This window comes from Lolium perenne, chromosome 6, assembly GCF_019359855.2.
Source record: "Lolium perenne isolate Kyuss_39 chromosome 6, Kyuss_2.0, whole genome shotgun sequence".
NCBI lineage: Eukaryota > Viridiplantae > Streptophyta > Magnoliopsida > Poales > Poaceae > Lolium > Lolium perenne.
The window spans coordinates 71,708,448-71,728,221 of NC_067249.2; the positions used below are offsets into that span (position 1 = coordinate 71,708,448).

At 46.6% G+C, this 19,774-nt stretch overlaps 2 protein-coding genes across 3 annotated transcripts; one reads left to right on the forward strand and one right to left on the reverse strand.

The window, feature by feature from the left end:
• Positions 1-4,882: 4,882 nt before the first annotated feature.
• LOC127307659 (uncharacterized) lies at positions 4,883-14,796 on the forward strand. Of its 2 annotated transcripts, none has more exons than XM_071821860.1 (3): positions 4,883-7,238; positions 13,131-13,211; positions 14,477-14,796. In XM_071821860.1, exons 1-3 carry the CDS (start codon positions 6,614-6,616, stop codon positions 14,545-14,547), a joined length of 777 nt encoding a protein of 258 aa, XP_071677961.1. In that variant the 5' UTR covers positions 4,883-6,613; the 3' UTR covers positions 14,548-14,796. The 2 variants fall into 2 exon arrangements, 1 of the variants encoding a protein (XP_071677961.1); XR_011746924.1 differs by lacking the exon at positions 4,883-7,238 and adding an exon at positions 11,302-11,707.
• Positions 14,797-17,446: 2,650 nt separating this feature from the next.
• On the reverse strand, positions 17,447-19,279 carry LOC127307657 (cyanidin 3-O-rutinoside 5-O-glucosyltransferase-like). The gene has a single exon (XM_051338406.2). It carries the CDS (start codon positions 19,012-19,014, stop codon positions 17,575-17,577), a length of 1,440 nt encoding a protein of 479 aa, XP_051194366.1. The 5' UTR covers positions 19,015-19,279; the 3' UTR covers positions 17,447-17,574.
• Positions 19,280-19,774: the final 495 nt, after the last annotated feature.

The following is a 19,774-nucleotide window of genomic DNA, read 5'->3' on the forward strand; positions in this document are numbered from 1 at the left end:
CAAGGTCACACAAGAGGCTGAAGCATATCAAGCTGCGTTACCACTCGATTCGCGAGTACATCGAAGATGGAGAAGTAAAGATTTGCAAAGTACACACTGATCTGAATGTAGCAGATCCGTTGACTAAAGCTCTCCCTAGGGCAAAGCATGACCAACACCAGAATGCCATGGGTGTTAGGTATATTACAATGTAATCTAGATTATTGACTCTAGTGCAAGTGGGAGACTGAAGGAGATATGCCCTAGAGGCAATAATAAAGTGGTTATTATTTATATCTTTATGTTTATGATAAATGTTTATATATCATGCTATAATTGTATTAACCGAAACATTAGTACATGTGTGATATGTAGACAACAAGAAGTCCCTAGTATGCCTCTTAAACTAGCTTGTTGATTAATGGATGATTAGTTTCATAATCATGAACATTGGATGTTATTAATAACAAGGTTATGTCATTGTGTGAATGATGTAATGGACACACCCATTTAAGTGTAGCATAAGATCTCGTCATTAAGTTATTTGCTATAAGCTTTCGATACATAGTTACCTAGTCCTTATGACCATGAGATCATATAAATCACTTATACCGGAAAGGTACTTTGATTACACCAAACGCCACTGCGTAAATGGGTGGTTATAAAGGTGGGATTAAGTATCCGGAAAGTATGAGTTGAGGCATATGGATCAACAGTGGGATTTGTCCATCCCGATGACGGATAGATATACTCTGGGCCCTCTCGGTGGAATGTCGTCTAATGTCTTGCAAGCATATGAATAAGTTCATAAGAGACCACATACCACGGTACGAGTAAAGAGTACTTGTCAGGAGACAAGGCTGAACAAGGTATAGAGTGATACCGAAGATCAAACCTCGGACAAGTAAAATATCGCGTGACAAAGGGAATCGGTATTGTATGTGAATGGTTCATTCGATCACTAAAGTCATCGTTGAATATGTGGGAGCCATTATGGATCTCCAGATCCCGCTATTGGTTATTGGTCGGAGTGAGTACTCAACCATGTCCGCATAGTTCACGAACCGTAGGGTGACACACTTAAAGTTGGATGTTGAAATTGTAACATCCCAAGAGTAATACATAGATTCTTTTTACCTTTTCTTGCATTTGTTCATGTCATCATGTTGCATTCATGCATATCACCAACTTTTGACTTTTATAAAATTGCATTTGGTTTTGGCTTTGCTTTGTTTGCTTGTGGTTCTTCCTCTCTTCCTCTCTCTTGGTTCATCTCCTCCCTCTTGTGATGTTCCAAGAAAAGCTAACAAGCCTAAACCTATCCCTCTACTTGATCTATATTTCAAATAGGTCATGCCAAAATTTTCTTTTATATGGTTGCTATAAACCTACCTCCTCCCCTTTCTTTTTAGCAATGCACATGTTTTATGATCTTGAGTTGGGCTTCTTCCTTCTCAAGTGGTTGAACTATTCAGGTTTAGCCAAATATATTGAATATCAATTATTTTGGTTTCTACTAAAATTCTCTATGGCTCCCTCAATTTCTTTTCATTCTTTTAATTCTCTCAAGCCTACCATAGTTGGTATATAAGGCTGAGACTTCTCTGAATTCAAAAGTCCTTTTCAAATTTCAAATTCTTCCCTTGTCAAATTTCAGAAAGTTATTCAAAAGGAGAAAAAAAAAACAAAAAAAAACCTAAAGCTAACCTAACGTAATAGCCTATCTAAACTAAGTAACCTACCTAGCCCAGCCCAACCCAGTATCAACGTGGAGAAGCTGTCCGTGTACGTCCTCTTCCTCCCTGTACGAACAGGTCGAGCACCGCATGATTCCTTCCCCTCCATGGATGCTCGCCACCTGCCCCTCTTCCCCTTCTTTAGACGCCAGGAGTGCTCCGCAGAACCCTAGCTCGCTCCTCCGTCGCCCGCGCCGCGCCGCGCCGCACCATCTCCTTCCCTTTTTCCACCTCACTGTGAGCAGCGTGAGGGACAACGCCGCCGCTGCCGTCGACCGCAGTCGCCATGGACCAGCTCGAGCCAACCTGAGCAGTGGAACGGAACCGCCTCGACTCCCTCTTCCTCGACGTCTGTTTCCCGGAACTCGAGCCGCCAGGTTCTGCTCGGAATCATCCCCACCGTCGCTCCTTCTTCTCTAACACCGACGGCCGCCGCACGTTCTTCTTCCTCTCCGGCCGTTTCTCTTCGCCGCCAACCCCAGGGTGAGCAGCAGCACCCCATCTCACCCCCCCTGCACCTTGCTCTCTGGTTCGAGTAAAGGCGATGGAGCAAGAATTGAAATCGAAACGAGAAACTGAGTTCAACCACCCAGTTTTTCTGCTCGCGGACATCGATTTTCTACGGATCTCACCGCCAGCACAGGCCACGCCAGCACGCGTTCTTCACACCGTTGGAAAGCTGAGACGGAGGGCTACAACTTTCGTCTTGGAAGCACTCCTTTTCATCGCTTGTAGACGACGCCATCGTCGTCGCAAAACAGTGCTGCAAATCTGCAGTTTTTCAGTCGAGCGCCGCCGCTGTCACGGCCTCATCTTCCGACGATCACCGCCGTCGCCTCGGTGCTCCGTTTTCAAACAAACCTGTTCCTTTACAATCTCGGCACCTCCAGCTTTCTCAACCTGTCGAGGTCCATGCCTAACGCTGCACAGATTCGCCGCTACCGCAACGTGCAGTTCGCTGTCTACAGAAAAACAGCTGCTATCAAGGATTTCAGTTTCAGTGTCAAAATTTCAGTTAACGCCACCAACACTTCACCTTGACTGTACGCTGTACCTGAACAATCTTGATCGAGTATCCTACTGGTTCCGTTCTTTATACACGACCGGCGCATCGCAGTTCAATTCCTAGGTCCATCTAAAAGCTATTCCTTCTTCATGTCTGGTGTAAACGTCTGTTGTTTTGGTTTCAGATTTTAAGTTAACTTGAGGATATACGTTTTCTTGTCTGAAGCCTGAAACCTTTCGAAAACCCACCTGTATCCCAATGGCTAGCAGCTCGTTTCACATCCAATTCCATCTTGAGCTCGAATCTTTGCCTGCGCGTTAAATCATCTTTTTGAAGCTTACACGCTGTGCATATTCCTATTCCTGGAGCTCCAAACTCTGTACTCCTTTTACTGTTTTACTTACAGCATCTTTTTATTTTGATTTAAAAACCAACTCTATAAATTCCAAATCTGACATATGATATATCCAAATTGATCAGCATTTCATGCTCTATCCAACCACGAACTTAGTTTTGGGTTTTGGATAAATAAAATTTGAACAAAATTAAAATCTGAATTAATTTGAGTAATATGGCATAATTCATATCTTCTTTTCTACAACTCCAATTTCAACAAACTTTATATCTATTTTTCATCAGAAAAATGTGAGGGATTCAAATCTTGCATTCTCATGCATCATTGGCATCATCTCTGAATTGTCCCAAATTAAAATTGCAAATTGAACTAAGTGTTATGTGAGGGTGCTTATCATTTCATGTGAATTACGAGCACCCCACTTAATTTTGCCATGCACACATCATCTTGCCATGTCATCATGCATCATATTGCGCATTGCATTTACTTGTATTGATTTGTGCCTTTACTTTTCTTGTATGTGCTATTTGGTTCTTCTCGAGTAGACGCCGACGCGGAGCAGTACGAGCAGGAGTACGAGTTCCCTCTGGAGGATCGTGTCGGTTCTTCTACCTCTGATCTGACAAAGTAGCCCACCCTTCACCTATTTTACATTTACATGCTCTTTTGATCTATTGCTATCCTTATATTGCGATTCTGTTGTGTCACGTGTCCTATTCCACATGTTACCTATATGTCCGAGATACACCTTCTCGCCCTACCTATTGTTTGTTGTTTGCCAGCTTTGCGAGTCGTAGGCGAGTTTAGGGTTTTTTGTTGATATCTCGAAATGTTCGGGATATCTTGTTGGGATGTTGATACATGTACTACCTTTTCGAAAATGAAGTGGATAACTTTTGCTACAACTTAAAATTGCTAAGGGATAATAATTTGCAGAGGCATCTGTGAGCCCCTTTGCGAAAGCATCAGAACTTTGACTTGCTAATGTCCCCTAGGATCCGAGTTCTTGTTATCTGTTTCTAAGACTGAGCGCGCTAACCACTCGTGGGAGGATTTATCGGGACCCCCCATCACCCATTACCATTTCTCAAGTCTGTTGAAAAGGGGGCCACAACCTTGGTTTTATTTGCCTATGCCATGTATGCCATGCTTTACTTACTGTTGCCTTCGGGTGTTTACTTCCCCGTTGCCTTCGGGTGTTTATATTCTGTATTGTACCCCGCGGGACGTTTAGCGAAGCGTGTGGTTCGCACGCCTAGCCGCCGATGCAAACCCTGAGTCCGCATCGGAGTACGGCCGAACTTCGTTTCGGGTAGCTTAGTCGGGTGGCCCCCCTAGGCATTCTTGTTGATCTGGGAACGGTCTTGTTGTGAGACTCCGCACTTGCTATGCGGGTTCGAGCATGCGTGTATGGTAACATTGGTGCACCCCTGCAGGGTAAATCTTATCGATAAGCCGTGTCCGCGGTTATGGACGACTTGGAGCTGTTTAACTCGATCATAGAACAACTTACACCTAAAGTTGTCGCTAATAACTTGCTAATTACTTGCGTAGTAAGTTAGCCCTATTATAATGGAATGGATATAAAATTGTCAACTGTGTGAGTGCCTTGTTAGTACCTCTTGGCTAAGGGGGATCGCATTGGCTGGGTTGTTGTTTGCAGAGTATAGAACTGCTAGATTATGCGCTCTCTCATCTTCTCTGATAGACGGATGTTGTAGCGTGTCTCTATTGGTTAGTGCTTTGTCGCCGCTAAACTCCACCATATAGCCGGCGAAGTTTACACCGCCCACCAAAGAAGCATAGCTGGTCTTGTCTCGCAAGTACGTGCCAACGGTACTTACCCTCGTTTTTCTCCCTCTTTTTCCGGAACACGCTTTTCGACAAACAGGTACGACAGATGATGAGCAGTACGCAGGTGGCTACTTTGTCGAGTTCTCGGACGACGACTTCGTTGCGTAGCAGGATCGTTCCTAAGGCAGCAGCCTGTGGCTTGTTGGTTATGGAACACCGCTTGATTATCTTCAGGACTCTTAGTACCATTTGGTTCTTGTCTGTACCCAGACTATTTGGCTATCTTATGTATGATGTACTGATGGGATATGTTTTCCCTTCTGAGTGTCATTTGGATCTTGCTCATTAGAGCGTTGCTATATATATGAACCTTATTTCCATCTTTTGTGTCATACATAGTCATGTTGTGATATTCAAGCTGTATTCTACCCTTGTACCCTGTGCACAGTGTGTGTATGTGTGAAGTGCACAGGAAGGTGAAGCACTCAGGCCTGGAAAGCCTACCGTGAGCCTTTGAGGTGGGTGTTGTGTGCATGGGCGTGTCGAGCTGTTGCTTGGCCTACCCATATGCTTGGGAATGCGAGGCGATCTCACGGTCCTTTGTAGTGACCTCATGCACATAAACCCCTCTTACCTGCGCGCTCTGGGTTTTCCTACTCCTGGGGCTTACAGACTTGGTATCAGAGCAGGACTGCCTTTAGGAGCCCCTTGCAGCGGACGAAGTTGAGTCTAGAAACTCATATTTTATTAGCTACATAGGAAAAAATTGTGCGCGAGAGTAGGAATTCTGCTTTTATTTCTTACCCCACCCACCCTCCCTCTGGTAAGGACGTGCAACGGTTTTACTCTATTCTTATCTTGTTTCACCTAGGCTTGGACGAGTTGTGGGAAACCATAGTGCCATAGGGAAAAGTATTTTTGAAAATTTTCTGTACTATGGTTGCTTCGTTATCATCTTTTGACATTCTCCACATATAATTTGTTCCTTTGACATGTTGGTATTTTCATACTAACATGTTATTCTCCTTTGATCCGATGCTATCTCGACCACTTCCTTGTTCCGGAGCCTGCTTCCTTATCGTTATTCTTATGGAACTACCGTATACTCCACTGTCCTGCGTGTCAAGTAGATGTTTTAGTTTTTCTATCCTTGTTTGCGGTCGTATGGATCTCTTGTGTACTTGAACCTTGTATGGTGTACCTTGATGAATTCTATGGAGTGATGTGTTATGTGATCTTAAATCCTTGTTCTTATCTGTTGTTTCAACCGTCTTAATGTTTTCCCTCAACAGGATGGTTAGACCTCCGCCACCTCCTCCGCTGGGACCAGCCCTGTTGCAAATGACTCAACTGTTGAGCCAGATGCAGCAAACCCAACACAACTTCGATCAAGCTCGTCATGACAATGGCCGAGTGATGATCCGGGACTTCTTGCAGTTGAACCCGCGATCGTTCGACTCTACTCCTGAACCGCTGGATGCAGATGATTGGGTGCGCGATGTCAACCGCATGCTCAACACAGCGGGAGTCGCTCCAGAAGACAAAGTGCGGTTTGCGACTCACCTACTGAAAGGAGGGTCCGCAGCATGGTGGGAGAACTTTCTCGAGATGCGTCCCGCCAATGCTCCCGATGTCACATGGGAAGAATTCAGGGAAGCTTTCAGAAGCCACCACATTCCTGAAGGGCTAATGGACAGGATGAAGGAGAAATTCCTTAGTCTTGTTTAGGGCAACAAAGACGTGATGGCATACAGCATCGAGTTCTCAAGGCTAGCTCGCTATGGTGGTGAAGAAGTGTCTACTGATGCTAAGAAGCAGAAGAGGTTCCGTAATGGCCTCAAGCCAGCACTCAAGTACGCGCTCACTCATGTCTCGATGGACACCTTTGACAAGCTGGTCAACACTGCTATCAAGGAAGAGTCGGGTAGGCTTGCGTTCGACGAGTCACGCAAGCATACTCGAGAGGTTGATGCTCCTTCAGCGCCGCCTCAGAAGCGAAGGTTGTGGGTTCCTTATCCCGCACCGCCAGGACAAGCTACACAAGCTGGGTATGCTCCCCGCCCTCCCACCCCACAGCTACAGCAGAGGACCTACCAACCTCCGCCAAGGCCTGCTTATGGTGGACCAAGGCCGATGGGTCCACGTGCCGACCCCACATGCTACAAGTGTGGTCAGGTTGGGCACATCTCTACCTTTTGCCCTCAGAAGCTTCCTCCACCACCACCTCGCTCTACTTCGACAAATGCGATGGTTCGTGCACCAGCTCAGGGCCGTGCCTTCAACAACAACACCAGGCATGGTCCGAGGGCTGCTCGCGTCAACAACATCAACGTTGAGCAAGCTGAACAAGCTACCGACGTCGTGCTTGGTACTTTGCTTGTTAACTCCATTCCTGCAAAAGTACTGTTCGATACAGGAGCTTCTCTATCTTTTGTGTCTGATAGTTTTGCTCAAAGTAACGAGTTTCCTATGGAGATATTACCATCAAATCTCTTGGTTCACTCTCCCGGAGGACAAATGATATCTTCGAAGATAAGCCATGGTAACCAAATTCAAATTGGAAACCATACCTTTCTCGCATCCTTGATAGTCCTTGTGAACTCTGACATTAATGTCATCCTTGGCATGGATTGGTTGAAGGCCAACAAAGTTGTCATTGATTGCACCAAGCATTCAGTTTCTCTTCCTACTTCAACAGGATTCTTGACCTATACACCTTCCCAAACACCTTCCGTTCAGCTCTTTGCTTTGAATCCTAGTTCTCTTCCGGAGCTTGAGTCTATACCGGTGATTTGCGACTTTCCTGATGTCTTTCCTGAAGAACTTCCAGGTACGCCACCTGACAGGGCTGTTGAGTTCGTCATTGAACTAGAGCCTGGAACAGCTCCTATCTCAAAGCGGCCATACAAAATGGGTCCAAATGAGTTGGCTGAACTCAAGAAGCAGCTTGATGAGTTGCAAAAACTTGGTTTCATTCAGCCTAGCACTTCTCCATGGGGATGTCCTACCATCTTCGTGAAGAAAAAGGATAAAACTGATCGATTGGTGGTTGATTACCGCCCTCTCAATGAGAAAACGATCAAGAATACATATCCTCTTCCTCGCATCAATGAGCTCTTTGATCAGCTTGCGGGTGCAACTGTGTTCTCTAAGATGGATTTGAGAAGTGGTTATCACCAAATCAAAATCCGCAAGGAGGATGTACCCAAGACAGCCTTCAAAACTCGTTATGGTCTCTACGAATACACCGTCATGTCCTTTGGCCTCACTAATGCTCCTGCCACTTTCTCTCGGTTGATGAACTACATTTTCATGGAGTACCTCGACAAGTTTGTGGTAGTCTATCTTGATGATATCCTTGTCTACTCCAAGTCTAATGAGGAGCATGAAGAGCATCTTCGCCTCATCCTCCTGAAGCTTCGTGAACATCGTCTCTATGCCAAGTTCTCCAAATGTGAATTTTGGCTTCCTCAAGTCGTCTATCTTGGCCATGTCATTTCGGGAAAAGGCATTGCTGTCAATCCTGAAACCGTCAAGGCGATCGTTGAATGGCTTCCTCCGAAGAATGTCAAGCAAGTGAGAAGCTTCCTCGGTTTGGCAAGTTACTGCCGCCGCTTCGTTGAAAATTTCTCCAAGATCGCCAAGCCTCTTACAGATCTCCTCAAGAAAGACAAGAAGTTCCTTTGGTCTCCTCAATGCCAAGAAAGCTTTGACCTCCTCAAGCAGAAGCTCACTTCCACACCTGTCCTTGTTCTTCCGGATACTTCTAAACCTTTCCAGATATTTTGTGATGCCTCTCTTCATGGACTAGGTGCTGTCCTCATGCAAGAACGTCAAGTTGTGGCGTATGCTTCTCGTCAGTTGAAAAAGCATGAACTCAACTATCCCACACATGATCTTGAGCTTGCAGCCGTGTTACATGCTTTAATAACATGGCACCAATACTTGTTGGGCAACAAATGTGAGATCTTCACCGAGCACAAGAGTCTCAAATACATCTTCACACAACCCAACTTGAACCTCCGTCAAACGAGATGGATGGAAACCATCAAGGACTTTGATCTGTCTATCAGCTACACTCCAGGCAAAGCTAATGTCATGGCTGACGCCCTTAGTCGCAAGTCCTATTGCAACAACCTCATGATTCAAGAAAGTCAACCTGCTCTTTATGAAGAATTCAGGAAATTGAATCTTCAGCTTGTTCCCCAAGGCTACCTTGCAAACTTGGTGATCACGCAAACTCTTGAAGATAAGATCCGAAAAGGACAGCTTGCGAGATATTTGGCAAAGAAGAATATCAAAGAGAATATGCACAAGCCCAAGTACAAGTCTTTCTCTCTCGACGATCAAGGAACTCTCTTCTTCCAAGGTCGTTTTGTTGTTCCGAATGATCCAGACCTGAGAAACCTCATTCTCAAAGAAGCTCACGACACTCCTCTTTCTATCCATCCTGGCAGCACAAAGATGTATCTCGATATCAAGTCTACCTATTGGTGGACTAGGATGAAAAGGGATGTCGCTCGCTATGTCTCAGAATGTGATGTCTGTCGCCGTGTCAAAGCTGAACATTAGAGACCTGCCGGTGTCCTCCAACCCCTGAAGATTCCTGAGTGGAAATGGGATAAGATTGAGATGGACTTTGTGACTGGTTTTCCAAAGTCTCGGAAAGGCAATGATGCTATCTTCGTGGTGATCGACCGTCTTTCTAAGGTTGCTCACTTCCTTCCTGTCAAAGAAACAATATCTGCTAGTCAGTTGGCTGAGCTCTACACTGCAAAGATTGTTTCTCTTCATGGTGTTCCCTTGGAAATAAGCTCTGATCGCGGAAGTATCTTCACTTCCAAGTTTTGGGCAAGCTTTCGTAAAGCTATGGGAACTAATCTGCTTCTTCAAAGACAGCCTTACCATCCGCAAACGAGTGGGCAAGTCGAAAGAGTCAATCAGATTCTCGAGGACATGCTCCGTGCCTGTGTTATATCCTTCGGCATGAAATGGGAAGAATGCCTTCCATTCGCTGAGTTCTCTTACAACAACAGCTATCAAGCCAGTTTGGGCATGGCACCCTTCGAAGCTCTCTATGGTCGCAAATGCAGAACACCTCTGAACTGGTCTGAAACTGGTGAAAGGCAAATCTTTGGCCCCGATGTCATCAACGAGGCTGAAGAAAAGGTGAGAATCATTCGTGACAATCTGAAGATAGCACAATCTCGGCAGAAAAGCTATTATGATAGCAAGCACCATGATATGTTATATCATCCTGGTGATCAAGCCTACCTCCGTGTTACTCCTATGAGGGGCACTCATCGTTTCGGTATCAAAGGCAAGTTGGCGCCAAGATACATTGGTCCCTTCAAGGTTCTAGTAAAGCGTGGTGAAGTCGCTTACCTCCTTGAACTCCCTGAGAAGCTCTCCAAAGTGCACGATGTCTTCCACGTGTCACAGCTCAAGAAGTGCTTCAAGGATCCAGGCCGTGCAGTTGATCACGAGTCCATCGACCTCCAAGAAGACCTCTCCTACAAAGAGCATCCCGTTCGGATTCTTGATGAAGCTGAACGTCGAACTCGCAACAAGTCTGTCAAGTTTCTCAAGGTGCAGTGGTCGCACCATTCCGATAAAGAAGCAACTTAGGAGCGGGAAGATCAACTCCGTTCCGAGTACCCGTCCTTCTTCTCTTCTTCCTGAGAATCTCGGGGCGCGATTCCTTCAAGGGGGGGCGTTTGTAACATCCCAAGAGTAATACATAGATTCTTTTTACCTTTTCTTGTATTTGTTCATGTCATCATGTTGCATTCATGCATATCACCAACTTTTGACTTTTATAAAATTGCATTTGGTTTTGGCTTTGCTTTGTTTGCTTGTGGTTCTTCCTCTCTTCCTCTCTCTTGGTTCATCCCCTCCCTCTTGTGATGTTCCAAGAAAAGCTAACAAGCCTAAACCTATCCCTCTACTTGATCTATATTTCAAATAGGTCATGCCAAAATTTTCTTTTATATGGTTGCTATAAACCTACCTCCTCCCCTTTCTTTTTAGCAATGCACATGTTTTATGATCTTGAGTTGGGCTTCTTCCTTCTCAAGTGGTTGAACTATTCAGGTTTAGCCAAATATATTGAATATCAATTATTTTGGTTTCTACTAAAATTCTCTATGGCTCCCTCAATTTCTTTTCATTCTTTTAATTCTCTCAAGCCTACCATAGTTGGTATATAAGGCTGAGACTTCTCTGAATTCAAAAGTCCTTTTCAAATTTCAAATTCTTCCCTTGTCAAATTTCAGAAAGTTATTCAAAAGGAGAAAAAAAAAACAAAAAAAAACCTAAAGCTAACCTAACGTAATAGCCTATCTAAACTAAGTAACCTACCTAGCCCAGCCCAACCCAGTATCAACGTGGAGAAGCTGTCCGTGTACGTCCTCTTCCTCCCTGTACGAACAGGTCGAGCACCGCATGATTCCTTCCCCTCCATGGATGCTCGCCACCTGCCCCTCTTCCCCTTCTTTAGACGCCAGGAGTGCTCCGCAGAACCCTAGCTCGCTCCTCCGTCGCCCGCGCCGCGCCGCGCCGCACCATCTCCTTCCCTTTTTCCACCTCACTGTGAGCAGCGTGAGGGACAACGCCGCCGCTGCCGTCGACCGCAGTCGCCATGGACCAGCTCGAGCCAACCTGAGCAGTGGAACGGAACCGCCTCGACTCCCTCTTCCTCGACGTCTGTTTCCCGGAACTCGAGCCGCCAGGTTCTGCTCGGAATCATCCCCACCGTCGCTCCTTCTTCTCTAACACCGACGGCCGCCGCACGTTCTTCTTCCTCTCCGGCCGTTTCTCTTCGCCGCCAACCCCAGGGTGAGCAGCAGCACCCCATCTCACCCCCCCTGCACCTTGCTCTCTGGTTCGAGTAAAGGCGATGGAGCAAGAATTGAAATCGAAACGAGAAACTGAGTTCAACCACCCAGTTTTTCTGCTCGCGGACATCGATTTTCTACGGATCTCACCGCCAGCACAGGCCACGCCAGCACGCGTTCTTCACACCGTTGGAAAGCTGAGACGGAGGGCTACAACTTTCGTCTTGGAAGCACTCCTTTTCATCGCTTGTAGACGACGCCATCGTCGTCGCAAAACAGTGCTGCAAATCTGCAGTTTTTCAGTCGAGCGCCGCCGCTGTCACGGCCTCATCTTCCGACGATCACCGCCGTCGCCTCGGTGCTCCGTTTTCAAACAAACCTGTTCCTTTACAATCTCGGCACCTCCAGCTTTCTCAACCTGTCGAGGTCCATGCCTAACGCTGCACAGATTCGCCGCTACCGCAACGTGCAGTTCGCTGTCTACAGAAAAACAGCTGCTATCAAGGATTTCAGTTTCAGTGTCAAAATTTCAGTTAACGCCACCAACACTTCACCTTGACTGTACGCTGTACCTGAACAATCTTGATCGAGTATCCTACTGGTTCCGTTCTTTATACACGACCGGCGCATCGCAGTTCAATTCCTAGGTCCATCTAAAAGCTATTCCTTCTTCATGTCTGGTGTAAACGTCTGTTGTTTTGGTTTCAGATTTTAAGTTAACTTGAGGATATACGTTTTCTTGTCTGAAGCCTGAAACCTTTCGAAAACCCACCTGTATCCCAATGGCTAGCAGCTCGTTTCACATCCAATTCCATCTTGAGCTCGAATCTTTGCCTGCGCGTTAAATCATCTTTTTGAAGCTTACACGCTGTGCATATTCCTATTCCTGGAGCTCCAAACTCTGTACTCCTTTTACTGTTTTACTTACAGCATCTTTTTATTTTGATTTAAAAACCAACTCTATAAATTCCAAATCTGACATATGATATATCCAAATTGATCAGCATTTCATGCTCTATCCAACCACGAACTTAGTTTTGGGTTTTGGATAAATAAAATTTGAACAAAATTAAAATCTGAATTAATTTGAGTAATATGGCATAATTCATATCTTCTTTTCTACAACTCCAATTTCAACAAACTTTATATCTATTTTTCATCAGAAAAATGTGAGGGATTCAAATCTTGCATTCTCATGCATCATTGGCATCATCTCTGAATTGTCCCAAATTAAAATTGCAAATTGAACTAAGTGTTATGTGAGGGTGCTTATCATTTCATGTGAATTACGAGCACCCCACTTAATTTTGCCATGCACACATCATCTTGCCATGTCATCATGCATCATATTGCGCATTGCATTTACTTGTATTGATTTGTGCCTTTACTTTCCTTGTATGTGCTATTTGGTTCTTCTCGAGTAGACGCCGACGCGGAGCAGTACGAGCAGGAGTACGAGTTCCCTCTGGAGGATCGTGTCGGTTCTTCTACCTCTGATCTGACAGGCGAGCCCACCCCTTCACCTATTTTACATTTACATGCTCTTTTGATCTATTGCTATCCTTATATTGCGATTCTGTTGTGTCACGTGTCCTATTCCACATGTTACCTATATGTCCGAGATACACCTTCTCGCCCTACCTATTGTTTGTTGTTTGCCAGCTTTGCGAGTCGTAGGCGAGTTTAGGGTTTTTTGTTGATATCTCGAAATGTTCGGGATATCTTGTTGGGATGTTGACACATGTACTACCTTTTCGAAAATGAAGTGGATAACTTTTGCTACAACTTAAAATTGCTAAGGGATAATAATTTGCAGAGGCATCTGTGAGCCCCTTTGCGAAAGCATCGGAACTTTGACTTGCTAATGTCCCCTAGGATCCGAGTTCTTGTTATCTGTTTCTAAGACTGAGCGCGCTAACCACTCGTGGGAGGATTTATCGGGACCCCCCATCACCCATTACCATTTCTCAAGTCTGTTGAAAAGGGGGCCACAACCTTGGTTTTATTTGCCTATGCCATGTATGCCATGCTTTACTTACTGTTGCCTTCGGGTGTTTACTTCCTGTTGCCTTCGGGTGTTTATATTCTGTATTGTACCCCGCGGGACGTTTAGCGAAGCGTGTGGTTCGCACGCCTAGCCGCCGACGCAAACCCTGAGTCCGCATCGGAGTACGGCCGAACTTCGTTTCGGGTAGCTTAGTCGGGTGGCCCCCCTAGGCATTCTTGTTGATCTGGGAACGGTCTTGTTGTGAGACTCCGCACTTGCTATGCGGGTTCGAGCATGCGTGTATGGTAACATTGGTGCACCCCTGCAGGGTAAATCTTATCGATAAGCCGTGTCCGCGGTTATGGACGACTTGGAGCTGTTTAACTCGATCATAGAACAACTTACACCTAAAGTTGTCGCTAATAACTTGCTAATTACTTGCGTAGTAAGTTAGCCCTATTATAATGGAATGGATATAAAATTGTCAATTGTGTGAGTGCCTTGTTAGTACCTCTTGGCTAAGGGGGATCGCATTGGCTGGGTTGTTGTTTGCAGAGTATAGAACTGCTAGATTATGCGCTCTCTCATCTTCTCTGATAGACGGATGTTGTAGCGTGTCTCTATTGGTTAGTGCTTTGCTGCCGCTAAACTCCACCATATAGCCGGGCGAAGTTTACACCGCCCACCAGCAAGCATAGCTGGTCTTGTCTCGCAAGTACGTGCCAACGGTACTTACCCTCGTTTTTCTCCCTCTTTTTCCGGAACACGCTTTTCGACAAATAGGTACGACAGATGATGAGCAGTACGCAGGTGGCTACTTTGTCGAGTTCTCGGACGACGACTTCGTTGCGTAGCAGGATCGTTCCTAAGGCAGCAGCCTGTGGCTTGTTGGTTATGGAACACCGCTTGATTATCTTCAGGACTCTTAGTCCCATTTGGTTCTTGTCTGTACCCAGACTATTTGGCTATCTTATGTATGATGTACTGATGGGATATGTTTTCCCTTCTGAGTGTCATTTGGATCTTGCTCATTAGAGCGTTGCTATATATATGAACCTTATTTCCATCTTTTGTGTCATACATAGTCATGTTGTGATATTCAAGCTGTATTCTACCCTTGTACCCTGTGCACAGTGTGTGTATGTGTGAAGTGCACAGGAAGGTGAAGCACTCAGGCCTGGAAAGCCTACCGTGAGCCTTTGAGATGGGTGTTGTGTGCATGGGCGTGTCGAGCTGTTGCTTGGCCTACCCATATGCTTGGGAATGCGAGGCGACCTCACGGTCCTTTGTAGTGACCTCATGCACATAAACCCCTCTTACCTGCGCGCTCTGGGTTTTCCTACTCCTGGGGCTTACAGAAATGGTAGAACTTGAATATGGAATGGAGTTCGAATATTTGTTCGGAGTCCCGGATGAGATCCCGGACATCACGAGGAGTTCCGGAATGGTTCGGAGAATAAGATTCATATATAGGATGTCATTTTATGTGAATTAAAATGATGCGGAAGGTTCTATGGAAGGTTCTAGAAGGTTCTAGAAAAGTCCGGAAGAAACCACCAAGAAAGGTGGAGTCCCGGTGGGACTCCACCTCCCATGGCCGGCCAACCCTAAGGGGGAGGAGTCCCAAGTGGACTCCCCAAGAGGGGCCGGCCACCCCCTCCCATGGAAGGTGGAACTCCCACCTCTAGTGGGAGTCCTAGCTTGGGTAGGTTTCATGAGTTATGGAAGGTTTTGGTCTGGGGTCTTATTCGAAGACTTGTAGACCAACTCTTGGGTGTTCCACCTATATAGTGAGGGCCAAGGGGAGGGCGCCGGCCACCCCAAGACCACAAGCTGGCCGCCCCCCTTGAAGTGGCCGGCCACCCCCTCCCAAACCCTAGCCGCCCCTCTCTCCTCCATATCTCCCGCGTGCTTTAGCGAAGCTCCGCCGGAGTTCTCCACCGCCACCGACACCACGCCGTCGTGCTGTCGGATTCAAGAGGAGCTACTACTTCCGCTGCCTGCTGGAACGGGAGGTGGACGTCGTCTTCTTCAACAACCGAACGTGTGACCGAGTACGGAGGTGCTGCCCGTTCGTGGCGCCGGAGCGATCGTGATCAAGATCTTCTACGCGCTTTTGCAAGCGGCAAGTGAACGTCTACCGCAGCAACAAGAGCCTCCTCTTGTAGGCTTTGGAATCTCTTCAAGGGTGAGACTCGATAAACCCCTCGTTGCTACCGTCTTCTAGATTGCATCTTGGCTTGGATTGCGTGTTCGCGGTAGGAAATTTTTTGTTTTCTATGCAACGTTATCCTACAAAAGGTAATCTGGGATGTATGTTCTGCACTGGGAAAAAATCCAAGCATTTCAAATTATACTATAGGCAACACAGCAAAAAGATACACCTTTTGTATATTATAGATTTGAGATATGTAAAATATATGTTTGAAATATATATTAGGTAAAAATATATACAAGAAGATAAGCAAACTATGGAGATCCGAGGGGTGCAAGGTTATAATGTGAGTTTTAATTGAGTAATTATGTGGTATGTCCATCCCTCGAAACCCACACCTCGAAGACCTCTCAACGGTGAGCCAGCATAGGGATGCCGGTGAGCCATGATGTCAATTATGTTCTTAAATATGTGTTGGCAGTGTAGCAAAGAGGAGTTTTTTTCTTTTTTAGGGAGTGTAGCAAAGATGAGTTGAAATTACGGATGATACGTACTGTCAAGCGCGAAGATATAAACAAACACGCTGCGATGAGCAGACCATAAAATACATAGAGTGTCCGTATTATGGATGATACTGTCAAGTGCGAAGATAGAAACAAACAAGTTGCGATGAGCAGACCATAGAATACACATACAGTCTCCGGAACAAAGTAGCCAATGTGAAGTCGACTTTTTTTGCATTGCTATTTTTCGTTCGATTAATTATGTTTTTTATGAAAAGGAGAAAACGAGACCACGTTTGTCGATGGTGTCACAAAGAAGAAGTATCACTAATGATTCATTGCAACATTTGCATATTTGTTTTCCCGGTGCAACCCGCACGGGGAAATTTACTAGTAAAATTTAATGTTATTTGTAACACGAATCTTTAAACAGGAAACAAAGCAAATGGAACGGCAACCACATGCATGAGTGTCCCGTGCATGGGAGAAAGACATTTCTGCATAAACCACAATCGAACCCCAATTACAATTCTTGTCCTTATCTCACAACATAGACTGTAACATAAGTCTGTCTCTGTTAAAAGCACTCACATTCAAGGATTACCTTGTTGGTGACGAAAGACGTGCGGACTAATATGATAATTGAGTTATGTTTGCTTCCAACAGAAGTTCTTTGTTTTAGTTAGAGTGAATTCTACTTTTTACTCTCTAGTTATGCATTTATGACACTAATTACCCTGCCGAGTGAAAATATGTGTAAATTACCTATTTTAAAAGCTTTTGATCATTGTTTTCTGATGTGTGTCTATTGGGCAAGATATTAGAAGATGATCGGGGTCCAAAAATATCAAGACGGTAGTGAAAAATGGAACGTATCGATTAAAGAAGTTTGGGCATAATCGTCCATGAGACCTTCCTGTATTTACATATTTTGTCGCTCCACATTGATGTATCGTGCCTTTCCTATCGAACAATTACAAATAAAATGTTAAATTTTGGTGAAACCATGTTTAAAATCTCGAAGATAGGATAGGATATTTTGGTAGAAACTCCACTAAATGTGGTAATATGCGTCACAATTGCACAACTACAGGGTAAAAAGTGGAATTCACTCTTTTAGTTACATGTATTCTTCAATTTATGACAACTGATTATTTTAAAGAAAAAAAACATGAGCACAGGGCTGGTGAAAAAAGAAACAACACAGCAGCAAGGCCCTCCTTCTAAGCATCATTTGCAAACTGATCCTGGAAAGTCATCAGATTAAGCTCCGATGAACCGCCGTCCGTGATAGCCTCGTGCACTTTCGCCTTCCATGTTATCGAGCTGCTCCGTATGGCGGCACCCTCCTCTGTATCACCCATGACCATATCCACGCACCTCGTGAGCTCCTCGGCGTCCATAAACCTGTCCGCGTGGATTGCGCCGCGCACCAATGCGCTCCACTCAACAACGAGGCGACCGTTGGTGTCCTGGTCGGACCACTGCGGCACTGCCACCACCGGCACGCCACATGCCACGCTCTCCAGCGTCGAGTTCCACCCACACTGCGTTACAAAGCACCCAACTGCCGGGTGCGACAGTACCCGCACCTGATCGCACCATTCCACCACCATGCTCTGGTCGTCATCGTCGTCATCATCATCGTCGTCAGTGTCTCTGTTGTCCTTGCGCACCACCTGCAAGTACGACCGGCCGCTCGCGGCGAGGCCACGCTTCATCTCTTCCTTCTGTTGCTTGGTGGTCGCGGCGAGGCTCCCAAACAACATGTACACCACTGACCGCGCCGGCTTCGTGTCCAGCCACTCCATGTAACCCTTTTCGTCGTGCTCAAAGAGATCTCCCACGACGGTGTTTGTGCCACTCCTAGTGCCGTCGGTGAAGAGCGATAGGACGGCTGGACCAATGGGGAACATGTCCAGTTCAGGGACGGACGCGAGGGCGCCGAGCTCCAGCGCCTCGACGGTGTTCACGAGCACCGTGGGTTTCCTTCCTCCGGAGCTAATGGCGGCGTCCAGGTCCAGTTGCTGGAACGTCCTGCGGATGTTGTCAAACGAGGAAACGAGCCTTCCGTCCGTGGAATTGGTGAAGAAGCTCGGAAGATCGCGGATGGCCATCGGCGGGAGGCCTGGCATTGCCAGCGTGAACCCCGGCTCGGCGGCGTGCTCCGTCACGATCCTCTCGTACCCGTGCAAGTAGTGGTAGTACACGGCCAGCATGGTGGCCGGCTGGTTCCAGTAGAGCGCGCGTGGCAGGCCGCGCTCCCGGGCGACTTCGGCGGCCCACCACATGAGCATGGCGTACACGACGCACGTCACAGGCCGGCCCCGCGCCGCGAGGCGGTCCAGCACCGCCGAGAAGGTCTCGCGGCCGACCCGGGCGAACGCCTCACTATACCTCCGCGCGTCGTCTCCGTCGCCGGCAAAGAGGCGGAAGCCACGGTCGTAGCCGTCGGAGTAGGGGATGTAGGAGATCGCGCCATCATGCACCTCCTCGTCGGGATACTCCAGCGAGGGGAACATGAGCCGGTGCGCGGACACAGCGGCAGAGAGCGTGACATGAGCGCCCGGCATGGCCCGCACGAGGCGCTCTGCGAGGGCGCGCGCCGGGTTGATGTGGCCCTGCCCCGGAAACACGACGACGAGGAAGTGCTGCGGCGCCATGGATGCACGTTGGCTGGAAGTCCTTCGCGCGCGTCTTCAACCTATCAAGCTGGTGTCTAGTGGTGGAAGCATCACTGGAGTGCAGAATATGTATAGTGAAGCTTGGTTTGGCGCGAGGTGGCCGTCTAGCTAGGAGTGTTGTACTAACACTACTAGGGTACGTGCGCCGTCGCATTGATGTCATGGCTTGCGGTAGCAACGGCGGATTGGTTGATCTCATTGCTTGCGGTAGCGGGCGCGGACATGACGGGGCGCAGACGTAATTACTTCAGATTTTGAAACGGAAAATGAGTACTACCCCTCCTATTTTTCTCGTGGCGAGGAGCGCTCAAGGTCAAAAGAAGAGATGGAGTGACTGATGGATGTGGGTTTTCTTTTTCATTTGACGACGAATTCTCAATAGGTGTTTCAGTTTCCTACGTACTACTCCTAACTTTTTGCCCAACCAATCATTTGAGTATGTTTGTTCCTGTCGGAAAGAAAACATCAACAAAGACATGGTCAGACTCGATCTCATGGCGGAGAAATCAGGACACCAATACATCTGGGATGACTTTTTTTCCTTTTTCGATTTTAAACCGTTAACACCTGCTTGAGTGGAAATAGGTTTGAACTTCTTTCCATGTTTCGTTTGATTGTCCATGATATGTTTTGGTGCAGTTTTTGCTCACATTGTTTGTTTGCCCGCATATTTGGCCGGGCATTTGGTTTGTTCGGTTTGCTTGATCCGGTTTTCTCGTAATTGAAAATTTTGGTCATC

Coding starts and splice junctions, on each gene's coding strand:
- LOC127307659 (XM_071821860.1), top strand. CDS start 6,614: ATGGCATACAGCATCGAGTTCTCAAGGCTAGCTCGCTATGGTGGTGAA. Junction 7,239..13,130: donor AGCTACCGACGTCGTGCTTG/GTACTTTGCTTG, acceptor CTTCTCGAGTAG/ACGCCGACGCGGAGCAGTAC. Junction 13,212..14,476: donor TTCTACCTCTGATCTGACAG/GCGAGCCCACCC, acceptor TTCGACAAATAG/GTACGACAGATGATGAGCAG.
- LOC127307657 (XM_051338406.2), bottom strand. CDS start 19,014: ATGGCGCCGCAGCACTTCCTCGTCGTCGTGTTTCCGGGGCAGGGCCAC.